Source organism: Symphalangus syndactylus, chromosome 2 (genome assembly GCF_028878055.3).
Source record: "Symphalangus syndactylus isolate Jambi chromosome 2, NHGRI_mSymSyn1-v2.1_pri, whole genome shotgun sequence".
NCBI classification, from domain to species: Eukaryota; Metazoa; Chordata; class Mammalia; order Primates; family Hylobatidae; genus Symphalangus; species Symphalangus syndactylus.
Window position 1 is genome coordinate 125,150,983 of NC_072424.2, and position 25,082 is coordinate 125,176,064.

General features: G+C 32.8%; 1 protein-coding gene across 4 annotated transcripts in view; it reads left to right on the top strand.

Moving 5' to 3' along the window:
* Window positions 1-23,958, top strand: part of STXBP5 (syntaxin binding protein 5) — a 190,873-nt gene extending 166,915 nt beyond the window's left edge. For all 4 annotated transcript variants that reach the window (XM_055266723.2, XM_055266704.2, XM_055266714.2 and 1 more), the window contains 3 exons: window positions 6,245-6,356; window positions 15,688-15,908; window positions 17,629-23,958. In XM_055266723.2, coding sequence (XP_055122698.1) covers window positions 6,245-6,356; window positions 15,688-15,908; window positions 17,629-17,670 — 375 coding nt within the window. In that variant the 3' untranslated portion in view covers window positions 17,671-23,958. The remainder of the gene's footprint in view (window positions 1-6,244; window positions 6,357-15,687; window positions 15,909-17,628) is intronic.
* The last annotated feature ends 1,124 nt before the right edge of the window (window positions 23,959-25,082 follow it).

Below are 25,082 nucleotides of genomic sequence, written 5' to 3' on the forward strand. Positions count from 1 at the left end.
GGAGGTCTCAATGCAATGATGTCAACTTTCACTTTAAAAAACTGAGAAAAGGCTGGCGCAGTGGCTCACGCCTGTAATCCCAGCACTTCGGGAGGCCAAGGCGGGTGGATCACAAGGTCAGGAGATCGAGACCATCCTGGCTAACACAGTGAAACCCCGTCTCTACTAAAAATACAAAAAATTAGCCGGCCGTGGTAGCAGGCGCCTGTAGTCCCAGCTACTTGGGAGGCTGAGGCAGGAGAATGGCGTGAACCGAGGAGGCGGAGCTTGCAGTGAGCCGAGATGGCGCCGCTGCACTCCAGCCTGGGTGACAAAGCGAGAGTCCATCTCAAAAAAACAAAAACTGAGAAAAACAAGTTAAACCCAAAGTAAACACAAGAAAAAAAATAATAAACATCCAAGTGGAAAACAAAGAAACAATAGAAAAACATCAGTGAAACCAAAAACATCAGTGACACCAAAACTAATAAAATTAATCTCAAGCCATGCAAAGAAAGAAGTTACAAATTATTAATATCAGTAATAAGAGAAGTCTCATTACTATATATTCTATAGATATGAAATGGATAAAAAGGGAATATTATGAACAAGTTTATGCCGAAAATATTCAAAACCTTAGATGAAATGTACAAATTTCTTTAAAGACAAATTACCAAGTCTCACTGAAGAAAAAATAGATAACCTAAATAGTCCTGTATCTATTAAAGAAATTGAAATAGAGGTTAGAAACCTTGGACCAAGAAACTTCCAGGCCTAGATGGCTTCAATAATGAGCTCTATCAACATTTCAGGAAGAAATAACACCAGTTCACAAACTTCCAAAAACTGAGTTAGGATTGCTTCCCAGCTTATTCTATGAAGGAAGCATTAACCTGATACCAAAATTAGACCAAGTCATTATAAGAAAAGAAAACTACATATAAACCAATATCTCTCACAAATATAAAAGCAAAATTTGTAAAAAAAAAAATTTTTTTGCAAATTGAATTCAGCAATATATCAAAGGGGTAATACGTTATGACCAAGTGAGACCTAATCCCAGGAAAGTAGGATTGACCTAACATTTGAAAATCAGTCAGTGTGATCCATCTTATTAAAAAGCTTAAAAAAGAGCAGTTGACAAAATCTAACAAATATTCCTGATTTTTAAAAATTCTACAAACAAGGAACAGAAGAAAAAGAGCATGTAAGAAAAACCCACATCTCAAATAATATTTAGTGATGAAATACTTAATTCTTTCTCCCTGAAATCAGCAATTACAGAAGAATGTTCACTCTCACCACTTACATTCAGTATTGTAATTAAGGTTCTAACCAGTGCACTCAGGCAAGGAAAAGAAAAGGAAAGGGGCTGTCTTTATTCACAATGACATGATCGTCAGTATAGGAAATCTAATAAAATCTACCGTAAAGGTTACTAGAATTAATCAGTGTGTTTGGCAAGGATGTAGGATATGAGAACAATATACAAAAATCTTATTTCTATATATTAGCAATGAACATTTGGAAATTGATATTTTAAAAGCCATACCATCTATAATAGCAACAAAAGTATGAAATACTTTGGGATAAATCTAACGGAAAATGAAAGATCTCTACACTGAAAAACTATAAAATATTAATAAACATTTTTTTCAAGTCTTAAAACTTTTTAAAATTTTTTAGAAATTTTTGTAGGAGTTGACAAATTTATCCTAAAATTCATACATAAATACAAGAGAACTAAAATACACAAAACAGCTCTGAAAAAAATGGAAGGGCTAACACTACCTTATTTCAAGATTATTATAAAGCTGCAGTAATCAGTAGAGAATGGTATTTTTGGCATCAAGATGAATGGATCAGAATAGAATATCCAGAAATAAACACGTACATGGACAACTGATTTAAGAAACTTAAGAAAACATCTGTTACCTTATTTTGGGAAAAGATTTATTAGCCGTGACACCAAAAGCAACATCCATAAAAGAACAAATTGATAACTTCAACAAAACTTAAAATTTCTACTCTTCAAAAGACACTTTTGAAAATGAAAAGACAACTTATAGATGGGAAGAAAATCTGTGCAAAACATAAATCTAATAAAGGACTTGTCTGTAGAATATATGAATGACCCTTAAAACTCAACAGAAGGAAGAGAAACAACCCAGTAAAAACATAGACAAAATATTCAAAAAGAAAGCTCACCATGAAAAGATTTTCAACATTATTTATCATTAGAGAACTGCAAAGTAAAACCACAGTGAGATACCATTAAACACCTTTGAGAGTGGTTAAAATTAAAAAGAATACCATGCCAAGTTTTGGCAAGGATATAGACGAACTACAACTTCATACAATGCTGATGGGAATGTAAAAAACTATAACCACTTTGGAAAACAGTTCAGGAGTTTTTTAAAAAGTTAACCTTCATGAACCAAAGACCCAACCACTTTACTCATTTTTTTTTTAATTAAAAGAAAAGGAAATTTATATTCATAGCCGCTTTATTTGTAATAGTCAAAAACTGTAAACCACCCAGATGTGCTCAACAGATGAGTGGAAAAACAAATTGCAGTTTATCATACAGTAGAATTCTAGTCAGCAATACAAAGGAGTAAACGATACCATCAGCAACATCAGTGAATCTCAGAATAATTATGTTTAATGAAAGGAGCCAAGAAAAAGAGTACATGTTGTATTTATATAAAAACTCAAGAAAATACAAATTATAGTGAAAGAAGGCAGATCGGCAGTAACTTGGATATGGGGGGTAAAGAAGGAATGAGACAAGGTCGTACAAAGGAGCAGAAGGAAACTTGAGAATGATGGATATATTCACAGTGTTGATTGTGGTGGTGGTTTCATGCATATATGCATATGTTGAAACTCACCAAATTGTACACCTCAAATATATGCCAGTTTTTGTATGTTGATTATACTTCAGTAAAGCTGTTTAAAAGATTAATGGATTCAGGACTTTTAATTGTCATTGACGGGCAATTAGTCAATGGTATGTTTATAGATTGAAATACTTAAGTTTCTTTTTACAGTATTATTATTAACTATACCATAGTGAAAAACACAAAGATAATTTATAATAAATATTTTTTTCAAATGGACTATTTATATTCATTTGTGAACCCTAACCAAAATTTACTATAATCGTAGAGGTGGAACATACCAATTAATTCAGTTTAAAACAACTAAGTAAGTAACTTTGGTAAGCACCTCAGGATTATAATTTATAAACAAAACCGCAAGTAATCACTGTAAACAACTGATGACAGTTGAACTGTTTAGCTTCTCATATATATTGTGTGTTCAGTATGAAGTTTATTGCTGTGTGTTTATCCTGGAGATATTTATTTTTTCAGACTCAATACTCTTACAGTATAAAGTTTTATTAAAATGATTAAAATCAGTGATTATTTGATGCACTGTAAAGGACTTTTAGTGGCATCTAATGTATGGATAACCAAAGCCCATACATTGACCCATTCATGAAATTAGTCCTAAATTTTACCATTCTAACCTTGTTAGCTCACATGCAAGACAAATGATATGCAAGAGTCTAAAATCACACAAGTATATTTATTTCTGAATATTTATATTTTAGAAGAGTAATTAAGTCCAATGTCTTGTTTCAGAAATACTGTCTACTATGAGTAGATGTAGCAAGATCACAGAAATTACAGATCTGTTTTAGAGTTCTCCAACATTTACTAGCATTAACATGAATCATTCTAAATAGTAGATTTACTTATAATCAAAATTCTTATTTAAATAGAAGTGAAAAAATACCTATATATATTATTTTATGTATTTTCCCAAAACCTTTATATTAAGACTGCAGATAATCTAGACTCTAAGAAACATTGAGTTTTCAACTCCCTTTAAAGATGTCTGTTCATAATATTAACCTGTAGATAAATGACTTGTGTATTTTCTAATTGGTTTCATCTCTATGTGATAGATTTTTCTACTTCTGTACATATACTATTGATGTCTATTCCTGGCACTTCATAGGCTCATTATCTTTAATCCTAGTAATGTTCCTGAGAGGCAGTTATCATTATCTCTCCCTTTTAAAGTTGAAGAAGCCATTTCTTTGAAAGACTAATTTGACTAAGAGTCTTCTGCTAGTAAAAGGCAGAAATTGAGAATCAAATCCAGGTCCATCTGGCTCCAAAGTTTAATAACTCATTCTACTACAGAAAATATAATGAGCTTAATCTGGTGTTTTTATATTTCTTACTTTACCCTTGTAAAATTGTAAGCTCATTAAACACCAAATAAGAAATGCAAACTCTAATTCTAAAATGAGGTCAAATTTTTTAAAAGGCATACCTTTAAACTATCGCTGTTGATATGTCATATTCTTCTTTTGATTTAGCATGAGACACCCAAATGATAGCTGTGTTGCTGTTATTGATTTTTTTTACGTTATAACAATTTAATACATATAATTTAAATTAGGATCTGTGAAATACAGTTTTTAAAAGATTTAAAATATGCCTAAAATTGCCTTTGTTATAGAGTTTAATGTAAATTCAATATAATAATAAATATCAGTATATTCTATAGTGGGTTTTAACAAGTTTGATTTATTGAATTCAGAAAGTGTTTTATTCTAGGTTTACTACACTTTATAGAAATCCAGAGGAAAGAAAATAAAAACATAAAGGCTTCAGTCCACTTCAGTCTTATAAATAAAACTGTTGTGTAATGTTAATAGTTATCTCCTCCCATTTGCAATCTGGGTGGAGGGATAATGTTAATATGGATATGTCTAAAAGAAAACCTGAACATCCTTTACCAGCCTTAGCCCAGCCCCAAGGAAGAAACGCTGAAAAATACATACTTTTATTCCAACTATAATGATGTAATAACACCAGAATATAGCAGAACTCTTATATGAATATTACTACCATCCTTTTCTTTTCTTCTCTTTTTTTTTTTTTTTTTTTTTTTTTTTTTTTTTTTTTTTTTTTGAGACAGATTATTTCGCCCAGGCTGGAGTGCAGTGGTGTAATCTCGGCCCACTGCAACCTCCACCTCCCGGGTTCAAGCGATTCTCCTGCCTCAGCCTCCTAAGTAGCTGCGATTGCAGGCGCAGGCCACCACACCCTGCTAGTTTTTGTATTTTTAGTAGAGACAGGGTTTCACCATGTTAGTCAGGGTGGTCTCGAAGTCTTGACCTCATGATCCGCCCACCTCGGCCTCCCAAAGTGCTGGGATTACAGGCGTGAGCCACCGTGCCCGGTCACTACCATCCTTGTCTTAGAAAAAGTCTTCTTTCCTCTGTTTGTATTGTCAACAAAACCAGTAACATGTCAGCAATCTTTTCTCCTTTTACCATTTCTGCACTCTAAAAAATACAGTAATTTCAGAAAAATCTGATGATGTACAAGGAAGAGTTCCCATCTCTCCGCTAGATTTCTGAAATTCCAGGTGTATGTTGGCATCATTCTCTTCCTAGCATGTGTTTGTGAAAAAAGAAGTTGGTGTCTAAATTATAAATTTTCTGATTCAGCTAAAAGTTATAATTTCAAAACTACATATCATCATTATTACGCTGGACTTTTATACTTGCTGTTAAGAAGTTTTCTTCTTTCTGGCCGGGCATGGTGGCTCATGCCTGTACAGCACTTTGGGAGGCCAAGGCGGGTGGATCACTTGAGGCCAGGAGTTCAAGACCAGCCTGGCCAACATGGCGCAAAACCTGTCTCTACAAAATACAGTAATTACCCAGGCATGGTGGCGTGTGCCTGTAATCCCAGCTACTCAGTGGCTGAGACACAAGAATCACCTGAACCCCAGAGGCAGAAGCTGCAAGTGAGCCAAGATCACACCACTGCACTCCAACCTGGGTGACAGAGTGAGACTGTCTCAAAAAAAAAAAAAAAAAAAAAAAAAAAATTCTTTCTAATGTAATTATTAATCCTATTATCAATTCATACGAGTTATATGAAAATTTTGTCTTAAAGATTAGAATCTCCTGACACTCTTAAGCAAAAATACTGTTTACCTAAAAGGCGAACAAAGGGGCAAGCAGCAAATAAGTCATATTTTAGTTTTAGAAACGTACTGTTTGAATAAATCAGCATGTTCTGTATCTGATCATAGGACATGTGCTCATTAATTGTGAATCTCAACAGGTAATGTTCTGAGCTTAGGTTAAAGAGTTTACAGTGATACTTTTGTTCATTATAGTTTAGTTTCCCTGAAATTTCAACAGTGACAATTTGTTTTGATTTTAAAGGAAATGTTGGGTGAACTCTTCACTCCTGTAGAAACACCTGAAGCACCAAACAGGGGATTCTTTAAAGGCTTATTTGGAGGTGGTGCACAATCTCTTGACAGAGAAGAACTATGTAAGTTGATTTATTTAATTTGGATAATCTATCTATAAAACAGAAACAAGCCATACAAAAATTTTTTTTATCTGTAAATTATGTTCACTTTTTTCTCTTTGTCACAGTTACTATTTCCATGTTTTAACAAAATACATAAAATTATTTTCTGTTATTCTATCCCAAATCAGGGAAATACTTTACTCAAGGAAATACCAAAATCAGAATAACTTTCGATTACTAAAAAGTAGTATTCACAACTTTAAGTAAATAATGTAGGAAGTACTTACTTTATTTTCATTAAATGTGATGTTATTTTAATGCTATGATTTTCTTTAACTGATAACCTTAACTTAGTTTTTACTTTAACATTTAATCTGTCTTTCAAAACCTCTAAAACTACTCTAGTTCATTTAACCTTCATCATAAGATAAACCTTCTGGTTCATTTAGTACCTTCCACGTAGTTGATACAAGTAAATAATTTGTCCTTGAATGAACTAATGAATCAGTGAATGCTTGACCTTTCTTATAAATGGCAGCTGTTATCTATCCTTTGATTTTTTTCTTTTTTTCTAAAATATTTAGAATTGTTGTTTCATGTTTGTTTGACTAATGGAAAAACTGCATCATTAAATAGCAGTAAGTAGCAGTGCAATGAAATTTTTTTGAACTTACCCAAATGATTGGTCTCTAGTTTTATTTCAGTTTAAAAAATGAAGACTGTTCAAGTCAGTGGGGACTGATAATTTGGGATAAAATTCTCACTGAGGAAAATTTATAACGTTATATAAAACTCAGAAAATGTATTTCTAAAATTTGTTAAAGACATCAAAGAAGTAATCATATAGTAAGGAGTTTTCAAGAACAGTATCCGTGGGGAAAGAAGCCCAGAGCGGAGAGCCTGACAAGTTGGGGCACTTTGACTCTGCAGTACTTTGCTAATGAGGCTGAGGTACTAAGCTGTGCTAGGATTAGCAAGATGGGCTCCCCAACCTGGCAAGAGTGGGGACCCTAAAATAAATCCTGCTATTTGCAAAGACACCAAAGGGCTATAATTTAAGAGTAAGGGTGAACTGGGAATAAACTACCCACCTCCCCCCACCACACACACACACGACTTTCAGCTCAGCTCCAAATATCTGGGTGGCCTGTAAAATCTTCAGTGTTAATTGTTAATTAAGATTTTTCCAGACTGCTAGAGTCCCTAGCTCCTGGCAGAAGCAAATGAAAAAATGATCTCAGAAAGAATATAGTATATTCCAAGTCCTCAAATTATCTCTACAAATAATTTTTCAAGTATGTAGTCATAGATAACCAGGAACATAGATGACCAGAAACCAGTCATAGATAACCAGGAACATTAGGAATCAACAGCATGATTAATAAAACAGAAAAGGCAGGATAGGTACTTCACATATTGGAATTATCAGACACAGACTATAAAATAATTATTCGTAATTGTTGTGTTCAAGAGGCTAAATATCATGCCTGAACATTGTATCAGGTAACTGAAAACTGTAGAAGTCAGTAGCAGTAGATGTGAAAAAACCCAGAAATTCTAGACCTGAGATGCTCAAAAACTAGAATAAAAAACCCAATAGATAGGCTTAACCACAAATTAGACAAAAGTGAAGAAAGAATTATGTAACTTAAAGATACGTTAGGAGAAGTCATCCAAAATGCAGCACAAAGAAACAAACAAAATAAGTAGTAGGAGAGGATTAAAAAAAGTTGCTGTGAGAAGATCTAACATAAGTTCAGACCTTCTCAAAAAGGAAATAGGAAGGACTGCAAAGAATACTTATATATAAATGTAAATATATATATAAAGAAATAAGTCAGAAAACTTTTTAGAATTGATACAGTGATCGACAAATTTGAGAAGCCTAATTAATTCCAATGATGTTTTTAAAAATTCTCAATTAACTAATCTCATTAAAATATAGTACACCAGAGACAAAGAGAAAATCTTTAATGTGGCTAGAGAAAAATTATAGATATTTTTTAACAAATAGAGACCGATACATGACTTCTCAACAGCCAAAGATGGTAAGATGATTTTCTGTATATTGACAGAAAATTATATTGATTATATTTAATCCATAATTCTATACGCAAAAATTATTTAAGAATGAGACATTTTTAGACAAATAAGTAAACCTTGCCGTCACACTAAAGGGAATTCTAAAGGGTACACATCAGGTAGAAGGAAAATAATGTGCATAAATATAGTTAATATAATCTTTATGAACTGCAAAATAAAGGTGTATGGCATGTGTATACACACATACACAGACAATAACATAGCCCAAAATATGTCATAACATTAAGGAATTTAAAAACAGTAAGTGGATTTAAGGTGATCTGAGATTCTTGAATTTTTGGGGAAACTTGTAAAAAGTATTCATTGGCATTGACAAGTTAAGGACACATGTAATTTACAGGATAACCTGTAAAACTTAGAAAAATAGAACATAACTTCCAGATGAATAGCAGATAAAACACAGTCATTCCAAAGCAAAGCAAAAAGAGAGAGAATACAAAACAGATGGGATAAGCAGATAGTACATAAAGCATGGTAGATTTAACTTTAATATAAATAATGGTAATAAATGTAGGCAGAATAAATGTTTCAGCTAAAAGACAAAAATGGTTAGACTGAATTTGAAAAGAAAAGGCCAGCGTCGAGTCTCATACCTGTAATCCCAGCACTTTGGAAAGCTTAGCCGGGAGGGTTCCTGGAGACCAGGAGTTCGAGACCAGCCTGGGCAATATAACAAGACCCTGTCTCTACAAAAAATTTAAAAATTTAGTGGTGGTATGCACCCGTAGACCCACTTATGAAGCTGAGGCAGGAGCATCACTTGAGCCCAGGAGTTTGAGGCTATAATGAGCCATGATTATACTACTGTCATCCCAGCCTGAGTGACAGAGCAAGACCCTGTCTCTAAAAATACATTAATTAATTAATTAAACAGAAATGTACATTGTTTATAGGGGACATATATAAAACATAAGGACACAAAAAGGTGAAATTTAAAAAGATGGAAAAGCATGATCACAAATGAATCAGCTGGTATAACTATGTTAATATAAGAAAAATTAGACATTAAGGCATTATTTGAATGTACCTACTATTTTGACTTCAAAATATTTAAAAACAAATATTGACATAGCTAATAGAAGAGACATTTTCTCAATCATCATAAGTTCTAAATATAGATTTAATAATAAGCAGTTATATCAATCAAATTTCAATGAGTTAAAATAACTTTAGTGTATATAATTTGATCACAGTGCAGTTATGCTTGTAATCAATAACAAAGATAAGTTTAAATCCACATGTTTGAAAACAGAAATATACACCTTTGGATAACCCTTGTGTCAGAATTTATGACCATTGGTATGCAACTAAAGTAATCCTTAAGAGTGAAAATTTTAATCTTAAATATGTATTAGTATTTGAAAAAGAAAACATGAAAATGAGTGAACTCAGCATTCATCTCAAAAAGTTAGAAAAACAGCAAAATAAACCAAATAAAAAAGATTAAGATATTAATGAAATAGTAGAATACAATCGAAAAATTAACAGAGCTGTCTTAGTTCAGGCTGCTATATCAAAATACCATAGACTGGGTGGCTTTTAAACAACAGAAGCTTATTTCTTACAGCTCTGGAGGTTGGAAGTTTGAGATCAAGGTGCCAACAGGATTGAGTTGTTTGGGGGTCCTATTCCTGGCTTACCGACAGCCTTATGGCTGCATTCTCACCTGGAGGAAAGAGAGCAAGCTACCTCTCTGGCCTCTTTTTAAGGGCTGTAATCCCATTGATGAGGACAATACCCTTTTTACCTCCCAAAGGCCCCCACTTCTGACATTACATTAGGGAAGGATTAGATTTCAACATATGAGTGAGGGGGAGGCGGCGGGGGACACAACTGTTGAGTGTATAACAAAAGCCAAAGTTGATTCTCTAAGAGTCTAATAAAAATGATAAACCTCTTGTGAAACGAAGCACGAAAAAATAAATGCACAAGTAGATGCTATTAGGAATGGGAAAAAAAGGAATAACACTGAAGTTAAAAATAAGAGAATGTAATGTATAACTTTATTTTTGAAGGAATTTAGTTGTTTTACCAATTATAACGAAAGTGGACAAAAAGATAAAAATCCTAATAGTACTGTAACTATCAGACATTGAAGCCATCATTTTAAACTTTTCTGCAAGTAAACTTCTGGTACAAATTGGGCTTCATTAATATTTCTTCCAAATATTTAGGGAAAAAAATAATTCAACTCTCACACAAACTCTTCCAAAAGATAGGAAACAATAGGTACACTCATCAACTCATTTTGTGTGGCTAACACAACCTTGACACCAAAAACCAAAATAGTATTAGAAAGGAAAAAAACAAAGACAAATATCATTTATAGATAGAAAATCTGAAATGAAATATTAAGATAGCAAATAATATGTAATAAAGATAATATACCAAGACCAAGTTTGGTTTGTACCAGGAATTCAAAGTTGATTTATCATTAAAAAAAAAAAAAAATCTTATCCATTCCTGATAGAGACTCCTAGAAACTAAATTGCAAATGTCACTCTTAATGCAGGAACATTAAATGATATTAAAATTTTTTCCTTTGAAATTAGAAATGACACATAGTGCCCACTATTAACACATACATTCGGCATTCTTTTCAAGTCCCTAGAGGGTGTGGAAAGGGAAGAAAAAATGAAGTACTATAATACGAAACAGAAAACAAAACAGTCATTTGCAAATGATTGATATGATGACATATTTAGAAGAACCAAAAGAATCTATAGCTAAATTGTTAGAAATAACAGAGGTAGGCCGGGCGCGGTGGCTCACGCTTGTAATCCCAGCACTTTGGGAGGCCGAGGCGGGCGGATCATGAGGTCAGGAGATTGAGACCACGGTGAAACCCTGTCTCTACTAAAAATACAAAAAATTAGCCGGGCGTGGTGGTGGGCGCCCGTAGTCCCAGCTACTCGGAGAGGCTGAGGCAGGAGAATGGCATGAACCCGGGAGGCGGAGCTTGCAGTGAGCCGAGATCGCGCCACTGCACTCCAGCCTGGGTGAGAGAGCGAGACTCCGTCTCAAAAAAAAAAAAAAAAAAAAAAAAAAAAGAAATAACAGAGGTTACCAAACTTACTAGATGTAATCATATACAAAAATAAAATTTAATTTATATTAACAATAATAAAAAATGAAAAAATTTAAATTACTATTTGTATAGTTTTCTGTTGCTGCTATAACAAATTACCACAAAATTACTAGCTTAAAAGAACCCAAATTTATTACCTTACAATTCCATAGGTTAGAAATCAACACAGTTCTTATGGGTGTTCCCATGGCTGTGTTTCTTGTTGGAAGTTTCAGGAGAGAATCCATTTCCTTGCCTTTTTTAGCTTCTAGAGGCCATCCACATTCCTTGGCTTCTGGTCCCATTGTCAGTATTCAAGGCCAACAACCTTGCATATCTCTCTTCTTCTGAAGCCACATCTCTGTCTGCCCACAGCTGAAAAAAAAAAAAAAAACTCTTTGCTTTTAAAGACCCATGTGATTAGGTTAGGCTCACCTAAATAATGCAGGATGAACTCTATGTCTGGGTCCTTAGTCACATCTGCAAAGATCCTTTTCCTATATAAGGTGACATATTCACAGGTTCCAGGGATTAGAATGTAGCCCTCTATGGGGGAAGCGGGACATTACTCTGCCTATCACCCATAGTATTTCTTTTAATTCAGTATCTAGAAATAAATCTTAAGAGAACATGTTCAGAATCTCCATGAGGAAAGTAGAAAATTAGAAAAATTTGTTTATGCTAAATGACAAGTTAATGGGTGTAGCACACCAACATGGCACGTATATACATATGTAACAAACCTGCAGATTGTGCATATGTACCCTAAAACTTAAAGTATAATAAAAATTAAAATAAAATAAAATAAAAAGAAAAATTTGTTGAGAGAAGTTAAAGAAGATTCAAACAAATTAATGAGTATACCATGTTCATGGAATAGAAGATTCAATAGAAGATACCAGTTCTCTCAAAACTGATGTCTGTATGTATATATACACATATACACTTAATGTAGTTCTAATCAAAATCCTTCCAAAAATGTATAGCTAATTCTAAATTTTATATGCATATTCAAAGAGCTCATACCACTTCTATTTTACATAGGAGTGGAGGCTCTAGCCAGGGAAATTAGGCAAGAAAAACAAGTAAAAGGCATGCAAATTGGAATGGAAGAAGTAAAACTATCTCTATTTGCAGATCTTTAGATCTGCAAATCTTATCTTTAGAAAATCCTAAGGAATCCACACAAAACTAATTATAGCTAATAAACAGTTTTAGCAAGGTTTCAGGATACAAGATCAATACAGAAAATGAATTGCATTTCTATACACAAGCAATGAATAATTCAAAAATGAAATTAAGAAAACAGTTTCATTTATAGCAGTATCAAAAAATAAGCCACTTAGACATAATTTAACCAAAGAAGTATAAGACATGTACAATAAAAACTTCAAAATATCATTTTAAGAAACTAAGATGTAAGTCAGTGGACCTACATCTCATGTTCATGGATTAGAAGACTTAACATTGTTAAGATGGCAGTATCCACAAATTGATCTACACATTTAACACAATTCGTATCAAAATCACAACTTTTTTTTCAGAAAGCAGTAAGCTGTTCTTAAAATTCAAATGAAAATACAAAGAATTCAAAATAGCCACATACAGACACACACACACACACACACACACACACACAAATATTGAAAAAGAAAAAAGCTGGAGGGACTCAAACATTTCAGTTTCAAAACTTACTACAAAGCTGTAGTCATCAAGACAGTGTGGTACTGGCATAAAGATACATAAATAGAGTTGGGACTCCAGAAATAAGCTTATACATTTATGGCCAATGGTTTTTTTTTTACAAGGATGCCAAGAAAATTACGTGGCCAAAGAATGGTCTTTTCAATAAGTGATGTTGGAATAACTAGATATTCATCTGAAAAAAAAAAAAAAAAAAGATGTTGGGCCCCTGCTTCACACCACACACAAAAATTAACTCAAAATGGCTCAAAGACCTCAATATAAGACCTAAAACTGTAACACTCTTAGAAGAAAACAGGTATAAATTTGTGTAACCTTGGATTAGGCAGTGGTTTCTAAGATATGACACCTAAATCACAAGCAACCAAAGAAAAAAAAAGGTTGATTGGAATTTATCAAAACTTAAAACGTTGTGCTTCAAAGAATACTAACGAGAAAGTGAAAAGATGATCCAAAGAATGGGATGAAATATTTGCAAACACATATCTGATATCAGATTACGTCTAGTGTCCAGAATATATTGAGAACTCTTAAAACTCAATAATAGAAGACAAATAGACCGATTTTTAGGTGGATCTGTATATTAGTCTATTCTCATGCTGCTAATAAAGACATACCCAAGACTGGGTAATTTATAAAGAAAAAGACATTAAATGAACTCACAGTTGCATATGGCTGGCAAGGCCTCACAATCATGGCGGAAGGCCGAGGAGCAAAAGTACATTTTACATGGCAGCAGGCAAGAGAGCATGTGCAGGGGAACTGCCCTTTATAAAAGCATCAGATCTGATCTTGTGAGACTTGCTCTCATGAGAACAGCACGGGAAAACCTGCCCCCATGATTCAGTTACCTCCCACTGGGTCTTTTCCATGACACTTGAGGATTATGGGAGCTACAATTCAAGATGAGATTTGGGTGGGGACACAGCCAAACAGTATCAACCTCAATAAATATTTATCCAAAGAAAATATGCAAATGACAAATGAGTGCATGAAAAGATCTTCAGCATCATTTGTCATTAGGGAAATGCAAGTCAAATCCACAATGTGATACCACTTCACACTTACTAGGATGGATGTCATCAAAAAGATTCACAATAACAAATGTTGGCAAGGATGTGGAGATATTGGAACCCTCATATATATTATTGGTTGAAATGTAAAATGGTGCACCCTCTTTGGAAAACTGATGGTTCCTCAAAAAATTAAACATACAATTATCACATCACCCAGCTATTCTATGCCTAGGCATATACCCAAGAAAATTGAAAACATGCATTTACCCAAACATTTGTATAAATGTTCATAGTAGCTTTATTCATAATAGCCAAAAAGTGGAAACAACCCAGATGTCCATCAGCTGATGAATGAATAAGCAAAATACACCTTATCCATAAAATAATACATTATTCATCCATAATAAGTGATGAAGTACTGATGCATGCTACAACATCAATAACCTTTGACATTACTCTCAGTGAAAGAAGCCAGTTACAAAAGGCCACCTGTTGTATGAATCCATTTAAATGAAATACTCAGAATAGGCAAATTTATGGAAACAGAGGGTAGGTTAGTGATTGCCAAGAAATGCAAAGAGTGGGAATGGAAAGTGACTGCTAACAGGCATGGAGTTTCTTTTGCAGTGATGAGATGCTCTGGTATTCATTAGTAGTGGTGGTGATTCACATCCTTATGAATAAAGTAAAAATCGCCAGTGTATTCACTTTAAAGGAGCAAATGTTGTGGTATACGAGTTATATTTAAAGAAAAAGGAAAGAAAGAAATATAAGCTGAGGAACCAGGAAACTTGAGATCAGCCTTTAAAGAATTTAAGACTTTTGCAGTGATCTAAGTGTTAGGTAAAAAGCATCTGGATAGCAAAGAGAAAGAAAACAGTGAATCGCAAGGTCTTTTGATGGAAAAATGTGATCCATTTGGTAAGTGACAAGATAAGTGGAGAAAAAGAAAAGAATATAGCATGCCTACAATTTTTGGAGACTGAAATAGACTACTGAATAATATTCTTCATTTATCTTTACTTCTGAGCCTAAGCACAGTATATTTTTAAGTAAGAGGAAGTGTGGAGTAAATAAACATAATCAAATCTGTATATTTAAATCTGTATATTTGAAGCTAAGTATCTTCCTTTTTTTGCACAAAAGAGCAGTTTTTGCCATTATATAATTGATAACAATATACCTTTATTTGTTTCATTAAATATTTACCAGCTCCTTTTTTGTATAAGTCTTGTTGTATGAGCTAGTATAGAATATTTAATGTACATTGTGTTTTTGCATGTTTGAAAAAGTATCTAAAAATTATTAAACCAATCATAACAAAAGAAAGCATGTATTAAGCATATTTCACTTTATAATTTTATTTCAATTATATTACCACTCAATCCAAAAATTTTATTTTATTATTAGTAAAATGTTCATGTTTTGAGTTACTCTTTCATTTATCAAATGTGTTCAGTTGGAGAATCGTCCTCGGGAAAGGCTTCAAGGAGCCTTGCACAGCATATTCCTGGCCCTGGTGGCATTGAAGGTGTGAAAGGGGCAGCATCTGGAGTTGTTGGTGAATTAGCACGAGCCAGGCTGGCACTAGATGAAAGAGGGCAGAAACTTGGCGATCTGGAAGAAAGAACTGCGGCCATGTTATCAAGTGCAGAGTCATTTTCTAAACATGCTCATGAGGTACGACTCTCAAACAGATATTTGAACAAAAAGCTCTGGGTAAAGCAAGTATCAATGTTATTTTATTTTTATAGCTATTGTATTTCTACACCCATGAATTTGCATATATTCATTGTACAATTGCAAGTTCCTGATTTTTGCCACCAGAGGGAACCATTACAGGAATGTATCTCCAATAGCCTTTGGTTTCTTACTATAAGATTATAAATTTTGAAGGAATCTGCCCACCTTCAGGCTTTTGGTAAGCGTAGCTAGCAGCTTTGCAACTATTTCTTAAGGAATGCAATACCAATGTTAATTTTTCTTAATGCCTCAGAGTCTACTACCACTTTGTCCTAAAGAAAGAAATAATTTGCCTCCTTGAGTCTTCCAGGTAGATATAAATAACTAAAATTGACAAACCTTTTTATTTAAATAAACAATACTAAGTCCGCATTGTGGACCAATTCATATGGAGGAGTAGAGAGATGCATTTTGCAATGGTGGACCTAGGAAGTCATGATAGAGCTCAAAAACACATGCTGTAAAGTAGGGATCCCTGACTGGTCCCCTTACACCACATCGTGCTCTTGAAAAGCTGAATTTAAAAGCCTTTACAGGAAATACACATTTTTCATTTTGACACACAGGCCTGCCTTTCCTTGATGCTTTACACTAGGTTACTTCACACACCTAGTTCCTAGGCTGACCCTGGAGGACATTTTGAATTTGTCTGAAGAAACAATTTTAAGGTTGTTTTTATATTTGAGCACCCAATTTATAGTGGTAGCTCTTTTTTAAATTTTTCAACCAAAAGTCATTTCCTCCTTGCTCAAAAATGCAGAAACCTAGAACGCATGAAGAGGTAACTTGACCTGGAAGATACTTGTCTAGGGCTTCAGAGAGGTTCAGAGATCCTTTATGATTACTGGTACTATACCCAGGCACCTCAGATACAGGCTTGTGGTGGTCAATTTAGGTCGGGATTTTTGTTGTCATAACCCTACACCCGATTGTATGATCTCTACAGCATGTAGCACTTCAGTCAATTTTGGAATATATTCACACTCTGAATATTTAGGAAAGAGCTTAATCTCACACTGTTAACTTTCCCTTCTACCAGTTGTTCTTGAGCCATATTTCAGAGTCTAAGGAAAACAGTACATTGAGGTAGTTACAATCGCAGGTTCTTGAATTAGACTGCATGGGCACAAATTCCAGTTTCACTACTGCATTACCTTGGGCAACCCCTAGAAGCTTCAGTTTCATTTATTAAATGGGGAGAAAAACAGTGCCTAGACCAAGAATGGTTGTGACTGAAATCAAGTAGGAAAAGTGTGTTATGCAGTGTCTGGCTCAGGGTAGATGCTCAGTAAATTTGAGACGGCAGGAGGAGTAGCATTTTCAACCTTTAATTCCCCAGTTCTTCAAGCATTATTTTTAATTCATAGTACAAAATAAAAATCATCGTACTTTTATATTACTAGCTTAAGTCACCAAATTTTGTCACATTTCTAAGAAATCTGTGGAACTTCTAGGCTAGTTCTTAATGTATATCGTATTTTTTCCTCCAAATAGAATAGTTCTTACTGCTCTCAATAAGTTGATTTGAAGTAAGCAATATAGTAGCACTACAGAATATTGCAGAATGACATAATGTTTTGGAAAAATATAGAACTCACTTATAAATGTTATTGTTCCGGCATTTAAAAAACATGTTTTTCTTTTTTTCCCCCTTTAGATTATGTTGAAATATAAAGATAAGAAGTGGTACCAGTTCTGACAACCAGAATCCAATAAGTCCAACTTCAGCCAGAAGGAAAAAAGTTTTCCATTTTTATTACATTCTTTAGAAAAGTTAACATTAAAGGGATGTTCGTCACTGAATACTGTTCTTTACTAGCACAATCATGCATTGTTTTACCTCAGTCATGTGGCTTTAACTGAGGAGTGTTCACACGCACTCAAAATGGAGTATATGGTGTGTGCCAGTTATGAGTTGACAATTTGGGAATTAAACAGGTCACACGTGACAGATGAAGAAACCAAGGGGACTGCTGAGGAGACTTGGTGCAGGGACTAATCCTGGATCATTCCTGTATTAAACTTTCGTATGCCAAAAGGGTTTGTGCCGTTTTATCTGCCATCAGTGTTTGACCTGTTTGGGGTAGAGGCAATAAGTCAGAAGTCTTGAAGCTGAAATAGTTATATATGTGTCATTGGACTGGATTATAAACAGCTGTCTTGGACTTTCCCTCTCTTTGACTGATCATCAGTATCATTAGTGAAAAAGAAACAAACTGTTTGTTATCATCTCTTTAGACAGATAAGCTGAATGGTGGGCTTTAAATAATAAAAACATACACATACTTGACTTGTGTATGAGCTACTCTTGGATTCTTGTTATTATAGACTTGTATTTTGTTCATATTTTGTCAAAAGCAAAACAAGAAGATACATCACTTTTCATTGAAAAGAAAAGTGTAGAGCATGACTGAACTGCTCATCATTCTGGGAGTTTCCATGTAGTGGCTATGCAGTGTGGAAAGTGAGAAAAACCTCCATTGTGGTGAGGAGAATACTTCAATGTCCCTTGTCCTTGTTCTCATTAATTCAGCTAAAGGTGGATTTGACCAAAATAATACTGGTTAAATTTGTAGAAATGTTGAAATTGGCTATGTTTTTAATTTTGCTTGAATTTTTATAAAATGTTTAACCAAATGTACCTTTGCATTCTTTAATTAAAATTGCTTAAAAAAAACTTTCATTATTTCAGTAAAATGCTCAGCTCCCTTTTTAAAATGCCCTTTATTTGCTAACTGTTCCAATACACTCAGGTGATGAGCCAATTAAATCTTAGCGCACATGCTATCGCATGGAAAATTACAAGCATCTGTTGTCAATAATTATCTATATAAGAGTTTAGTCTGATGACCTGCAAAATATTTTCTGTAGAAATATACTATAAATCTGTACATATCCTTTCAAGGTTTTAAAAAGCCAAAAAGAAAGGAAGGTATGTACACTGTGATAACTAAATTATTTCTGTATTGGAATATAATACAATTCAAGACCAGCAATGGACAATGAATGATTGTTTCATAGAATAGCATTACGAGCAGGAAAGAAACCACCTAGTAGATCTAGAAGTAAGCAATCTCAGAATACAGACTAATCTGAGATTATTATTGATTGTTGTTAAAGCAACCCAGTAGAAGCAAAATGGAAGCATTAAAATTAATGTTAATGAAATTTAAATATTGTCTTCTATAAAAAATTCCTTTAAATTATTTTGTTTTTTCATTAAGAGATAATCAGAACACATAGTAAACAGGATGGTTGTTTTTCTATTCCATATGATCATTAAAGGAATATGTAGGACATCTTAACTTTTTCATACAGTCTGTTATGCATATTTTCCGCTACTCTTCATTAATAAAGCTTTTATGTTTACATTTTATAACATGCACTACTAGATACAAAAGTTTACATCAAAGTTTACTTTAAATATCATTTGGTAGGGACTAAATGTGTGTGATAGAGATAATTGATCAAGCCAAAAGAAATATTTTTTAAATAAGCCCTTTTCAAAAGTTTTTGAATTTATAGAAAGCACCAATGAATGACATATTTCTGTTTAATGTCAGCTGTCTGAACATTCAGCAGTTTATAAATTGCTTAATTTGTGTTATCTATTACCCAGTAAACCCATAGTTCCATGATATGTCACAGGAAGTGTTAAACGGTCCTATTTTAAAGGTACAGTTTTGTGAATGTCATCAATAAAATCAACAGTTATGGATTTGAAGAAGTTGAGAAAGCATTATGTAGATTAATATACTGGTTGGTTCCCTATCTATGTGGAAGGTCATATTAGCTGCAATTATTTAATTTGCTGTGTTATGTTGTGTTATATAACACAAATATATTTGTATATTAACTTCATTTTTACTGTCATTTTTCCTGTTGTATACAAAATGAACTAATCTTGTAATTATTTTCAAATATAGAAGTATATATACATGTACCTTAGATGGATTTCCAAGATTTTGTAAGAAAATCTTGAATCAGTGTTTTGAGTTATTTAATTTTTAAATTAATCTACAAATTATGCACAACAAACTAGAGACTCAGTTACGATTAGAAAGCTTAAAGTATGTTTGAGTGTAGGAAATAAGCTTCTCAGAGTTATACTTGATTCTGTCTGTAGATAAGAGACAGTCTACAGTAATAACTAACCCAGGGAATTTACTGTAATTTGAGAGGTAACATCTCTAATTTTTTTTCTTTTTAAATACAGAAAGTAATAGTCACCAGCAAGCCATGATTTCAGGAAAACTGACCAAAAAAAAAAAAGTCAAAATAGAAAATATCAGAAAAATGAAAGATTTTTGTGTGCCCTCTCCATATCCTCATTGTTTTGTTGCATTTGTCCTTGACTCTAAAATCATTGAAGTATTCATGATTAGTAGTTTGTAAGTAGGAAGTGGTTTTTCTGTATGTACCATATATCCAGTTCATTTCAGTTTTCAAACTAAAATCCATATATATTTGCTGAGAAAGTTATTTGAAATCTTATATTCTGACAAATTCTGTACATTACATCCATTTGAAGTTGTGCATCATCTTAACACTTTTGCTTTGCATTTCAATTGTACAAAGTGTTTCCAAAAAAATGGTTATAGATTCGACTGAGCTGTTACTAACTTCTCCATTTGATTTTTTATGGATGTGAAAAATGCTGCTACTTGTCTATGTTATTATGTGTAAGTATATTACAATTTAATTAAGTACAGTAGTTTAAAGAGCGAAGCAATTTTTTTTTTTTTTTGGCTTAGAACTTCTTAATTGTAGGTTCCTCTGAAGCTATTTCTTGTAGATATGTGAGTGTTTTAAACAAGTCTGAAAGTGTTACATACTTTTAGGTTACGGGGTGCTGGGGAGACAGCTGAGGAAAGGAAGAATATGTGGAAGACACTACGGAGTTCAAAGTTTTACCCTGAGTTCTATCTTCCATATATGTTTTGCTTAAGGCATTTCTCATGTGACATTAGAAAAGCTATATCCAAAGGTAAATTTTTTGTGGCAAAGATTTATTTTACACTTTAACTTTTGGGATTTTATTTGTTTCAGCAAAATAAAGAGCACTGAACTTTAAACTTGAATTTTTTCTGCACTTTTTTAGGTAATGAAAACTTTTTATTATCATTTAATCCACATTGCTCAGTTTAAACCAAGTGATACATGTGTATAAAACATACCAAAATCATGAATATGCTGCTAGCTGTACCTTAAATAAACTGATCAGTTTTAAAACCTTTAATAGGGTTTTATATAGATTTAAAAAATAGTAAAATAATCTGCTGTATGTTTCAGTGTTCTTGGTCTTAAATTATTGCAACACTTTCAGATTTGTTTTAAGATCATACAGTAACATGTTATATTTATACATACTGCTAGAAAATATACTTTTAATTTTAAAATGGAATTTTTATAAATGTACTTTAATTTTAAAAATGGTGAACTTGTTAAGTTTAAGTCAAAGTACTTAAAAAGTATGTATATTATCCATACAAAAAGTTATGTTTTACGCTTATAATAAGAAATACTGGTATCTCATATCGAGATACAATTAATTTTAAAAAATAATACATCATTTAAAAATCTTCACACATGAACAGGAAAGATACCATTTCTATGCTTTAAAAAACCCTCTATTGAGCATTTTCAAATATTAATTTTATTTTGGGGGAAAGTGCCCACAACAATAATTGCAAGATCTTTCTCAATAGCTTCAGCTTGCTGTTGGATGCCTACCTTAACTATTGTTTTAAAATATAGATAGATATATATATATATATATATTTAAAATAGTTTTCCAGGTATTTTCTTCTACCTTTTTTAAAAATAAATTTCCAAAAATGAAAACAGAGTTTATGTATTTTTGTCAATGAAGGTTTTTATTTTGTAGTTTATAGAATTTGTTCCTTATCAGTTTGATACTTGATCAGCATTCTTAGACTTTTTAATCTGTATTTACTTTGGGGGAAAAAAAAGCACTCCTATATCTTAAATGTCCTTTTTTTTTTCTTTTCCCTTTTAGGGTATTTGTTCTCTTGGATTGAAATTTATGCCCACAGATTTTTCTTTTCATTTGAAAATGAATGTGAAGATACTGTTTACAGCTTTTGTTAATTGCACTTTTCATCACTCTGATCAATTTCTTGTAAAGTGCTATGGGAATTATTTTTCCTGTGAATATTAATGGTTTTACTACTGCCTCCGAAGTTTTAAAAAAGGTTCTGTAGACAGAAAACAGTTGTTGCAACCAAAAACAACCAAAAAAAGAAAAAAAGGGAAAACTGGCTTACCTTTCTCAGATGAATTAAATGATTTTAATAACTTCCCAATTACCAGGGTTATAACATTGCTTTCTTCAGTTATTAATACAGTCAAATTAATTTTAACAATATAGGCACAATTCATTTACAAATTCAGTACAGTAATCCAGGGCTACATGTAAGTGGTCTTTTTATTTTATTCTTTACATCGGAAAAATCATGAATGTCAGTTTTGCCAGTATTTTACAATGAGGCTCGTTTAAAATTTTATAGTGTATGACATGTAAATAAACCAGTATTTATTGTAGGTTGTTTGACTCAGGCATTTCAAATGGATATAGGTTAATGGCAATGGAATCCTATTTATTTGGTAGTTGTTTTTGTTTGTTTTTGTTTATTTACTTTTGCTATTTGTTGTCTAAACTGCTTCAACTGAAGACAGTGTAAGGAGTTGAAAATAGAATCAACATAGCAATGGAAAGCAATGCAAAGAGGGTAAATCTTGTTTTAATTTTTTTAACTTTTTTTTTTGTAAATAAATAGTACTGTGATACTTTAGGTGTGACCTCTATTCCACATGATAGTTAGAACCAGAAAAACACTTTTGCTTTCTAGTTATACTATTGGTTCATTGTAAATGCATTACCAAAAGACAATATGAAAAAGAGCAAGATTAAGTTTTTCTAACATTGTCCACTTCAGAGGCAAGCATGCTTGGTATAGAGCTCTAGCTTGTGTATACCTTAAACTGTAACTTGCAGGTGTTTTTCAGTTGCTGCACTTTTTATTTAATCTTGCTCAGTCCCAGTAACTATCTCAAAGGTAATTGCTGGAATATGCATTTTGAAATACGGTTTAAAAAAAATCTGTGTATTGTTTCATCTAAAAAGAAAAGCACTATTGCAAACACTAAAAACGTGTTAAACTTTGTAGTTATTTTGCATTCCTGTACTTTACAAACTGTCATCACAGCAAAATTTAAGATTAGGTAATGAAATATTTTTGTAAATAAATACCGTTAAGCTGGTATTTTAAAAAATGTATTATAAATTAATGTTTCTGGAAAATGTTCATATATATGTATATGAATGTCTCTTTATGCTGAAGGGCTCTGATTGGGCAAAATAAAATACTCTAATCTCTCCTGAAACTAAACAAGCCCTTTTTCCTGGAAAATTTGTTCTAATTTTTTTCTGAATTATGGAATTAATCTATTAATAACCTAAGAAAATATTTGATAAAAAATAGATTCCCACATTTGCTGAAAGTGAAGCTAATCATATAACTCAGGTAACACCAACTATATTTTTCTTGACTATCTGGAGTTTTTGGTGAAAAACACCTACCCTTGTGTTGGGTGGATTGAGAGTAAAGGAGACAGGGTGAGAGTTAAGGAATAGGAATGAAATCCAAGTGCATGCTTCTTGCCCTTTAGTGTGTACACGAATCACCTGGGGATCATATTAAAATACAGATTCGGATTCAGTGCATTTGAGGTGTGGCCTGATTTTGCATCTCTAACAAGCTTCAAGCTAATATAGATGCTGCTGATCTTGGAACATACTTTGAGTAGCAAGGATATGGATAGTTTCCACAGAGTGTCAGTGTCCAACTACTTGTACCAAAAATGAGTATCACATTAATGAATCTTGAAAAATGTAAAGAAGACCAAACAGTACTTACCGCTGTTTCTGTTGTGTTTTAGAATAAAAGATGTGGTAGTTCTCTTATTACATTGAAGGATTATTTGATTTTGAAATATATACATTTTTTATTGCGATGCATGCTTATCCCACATGGTGGCAGTCTCGTCTCACTGTGTGAGCCTTTAGCAAGAAGTGCTTGCAGTACAATTTTACATGGGAAAAAAAATAGACTTTCCACAGGATAATTTTCATGATACTTTTTTATCCAGAAAGTTACTAAACATTCTTAGATATGGAACAAATAATATGTTCCTAAGTTATTATAAAGTTATGTAAATCATTTGGTAGAGTGATCTGGTTTATTATCAAAAAATTTTTCAGTGTTTTTCTAGGAAATAGAGGCATAAATGATAAAATTTTAAAAACTGAAGATTGTCTTCATGTCTCCGGTCATGCCTTTTTAAAGAACATTATATTGGGTATGTCCTGTGTAAATGGTACAGTGCTATCCACTGCTTTAAATAAAAATTTATGTTGTCATTGTAACCCTTCGTAGGAGTTTACAGGAAGATTCTGATTTTCTTCCATTAGTTTAAAAATTGTATGTTTGCCCCGTTTTTATGCTTTTTTCAGTTTTTGTACAGAAGTGTTTTGTCCTAGGTACCTTAAGGAAAGCTTTCAAAATGCTTTTTTTAGACTAAAACATCTTTTAAAGAAATACTTACCTGTCATTTTATTTTTTGCAAATTCAATTTGTCTTTTTAATATCAATGTATATTCTGTTAACTTTAAATTTATGGAAATATTCTAACAGTTTTAGTCATTTTATATGATTTTATACTGTTTTAAAAAACAAAACCCCATAGCTTTTTTTTAATAACTGTTTTCAAAAACAGCATAAAAGTAAGATACATATTTAACACGGTTCCAACAAAATAGAATATTCTGTTAGTAGCAAAGGAAGGAAGTCTGAGGACTTCATTTAAAGTTATTGAGAGTGTGTGGTGTGTGTGTGTGTGTGTGTCCCACCAAACAAGAGACCTCTTTGTTCATCTCTCCCTGGCTGAGTTTGACTCTGAACCTTTCTTTCCACTTCTCTCTCCTGCTTCCATTTCAATTCTGTTCCTGCCCCCCATGCCTCTCACCCCAATTCTCTTTTTAGTATGTTTTATTTTAGCTAACTACTTTTCTTTACCCATTTAGCAGTG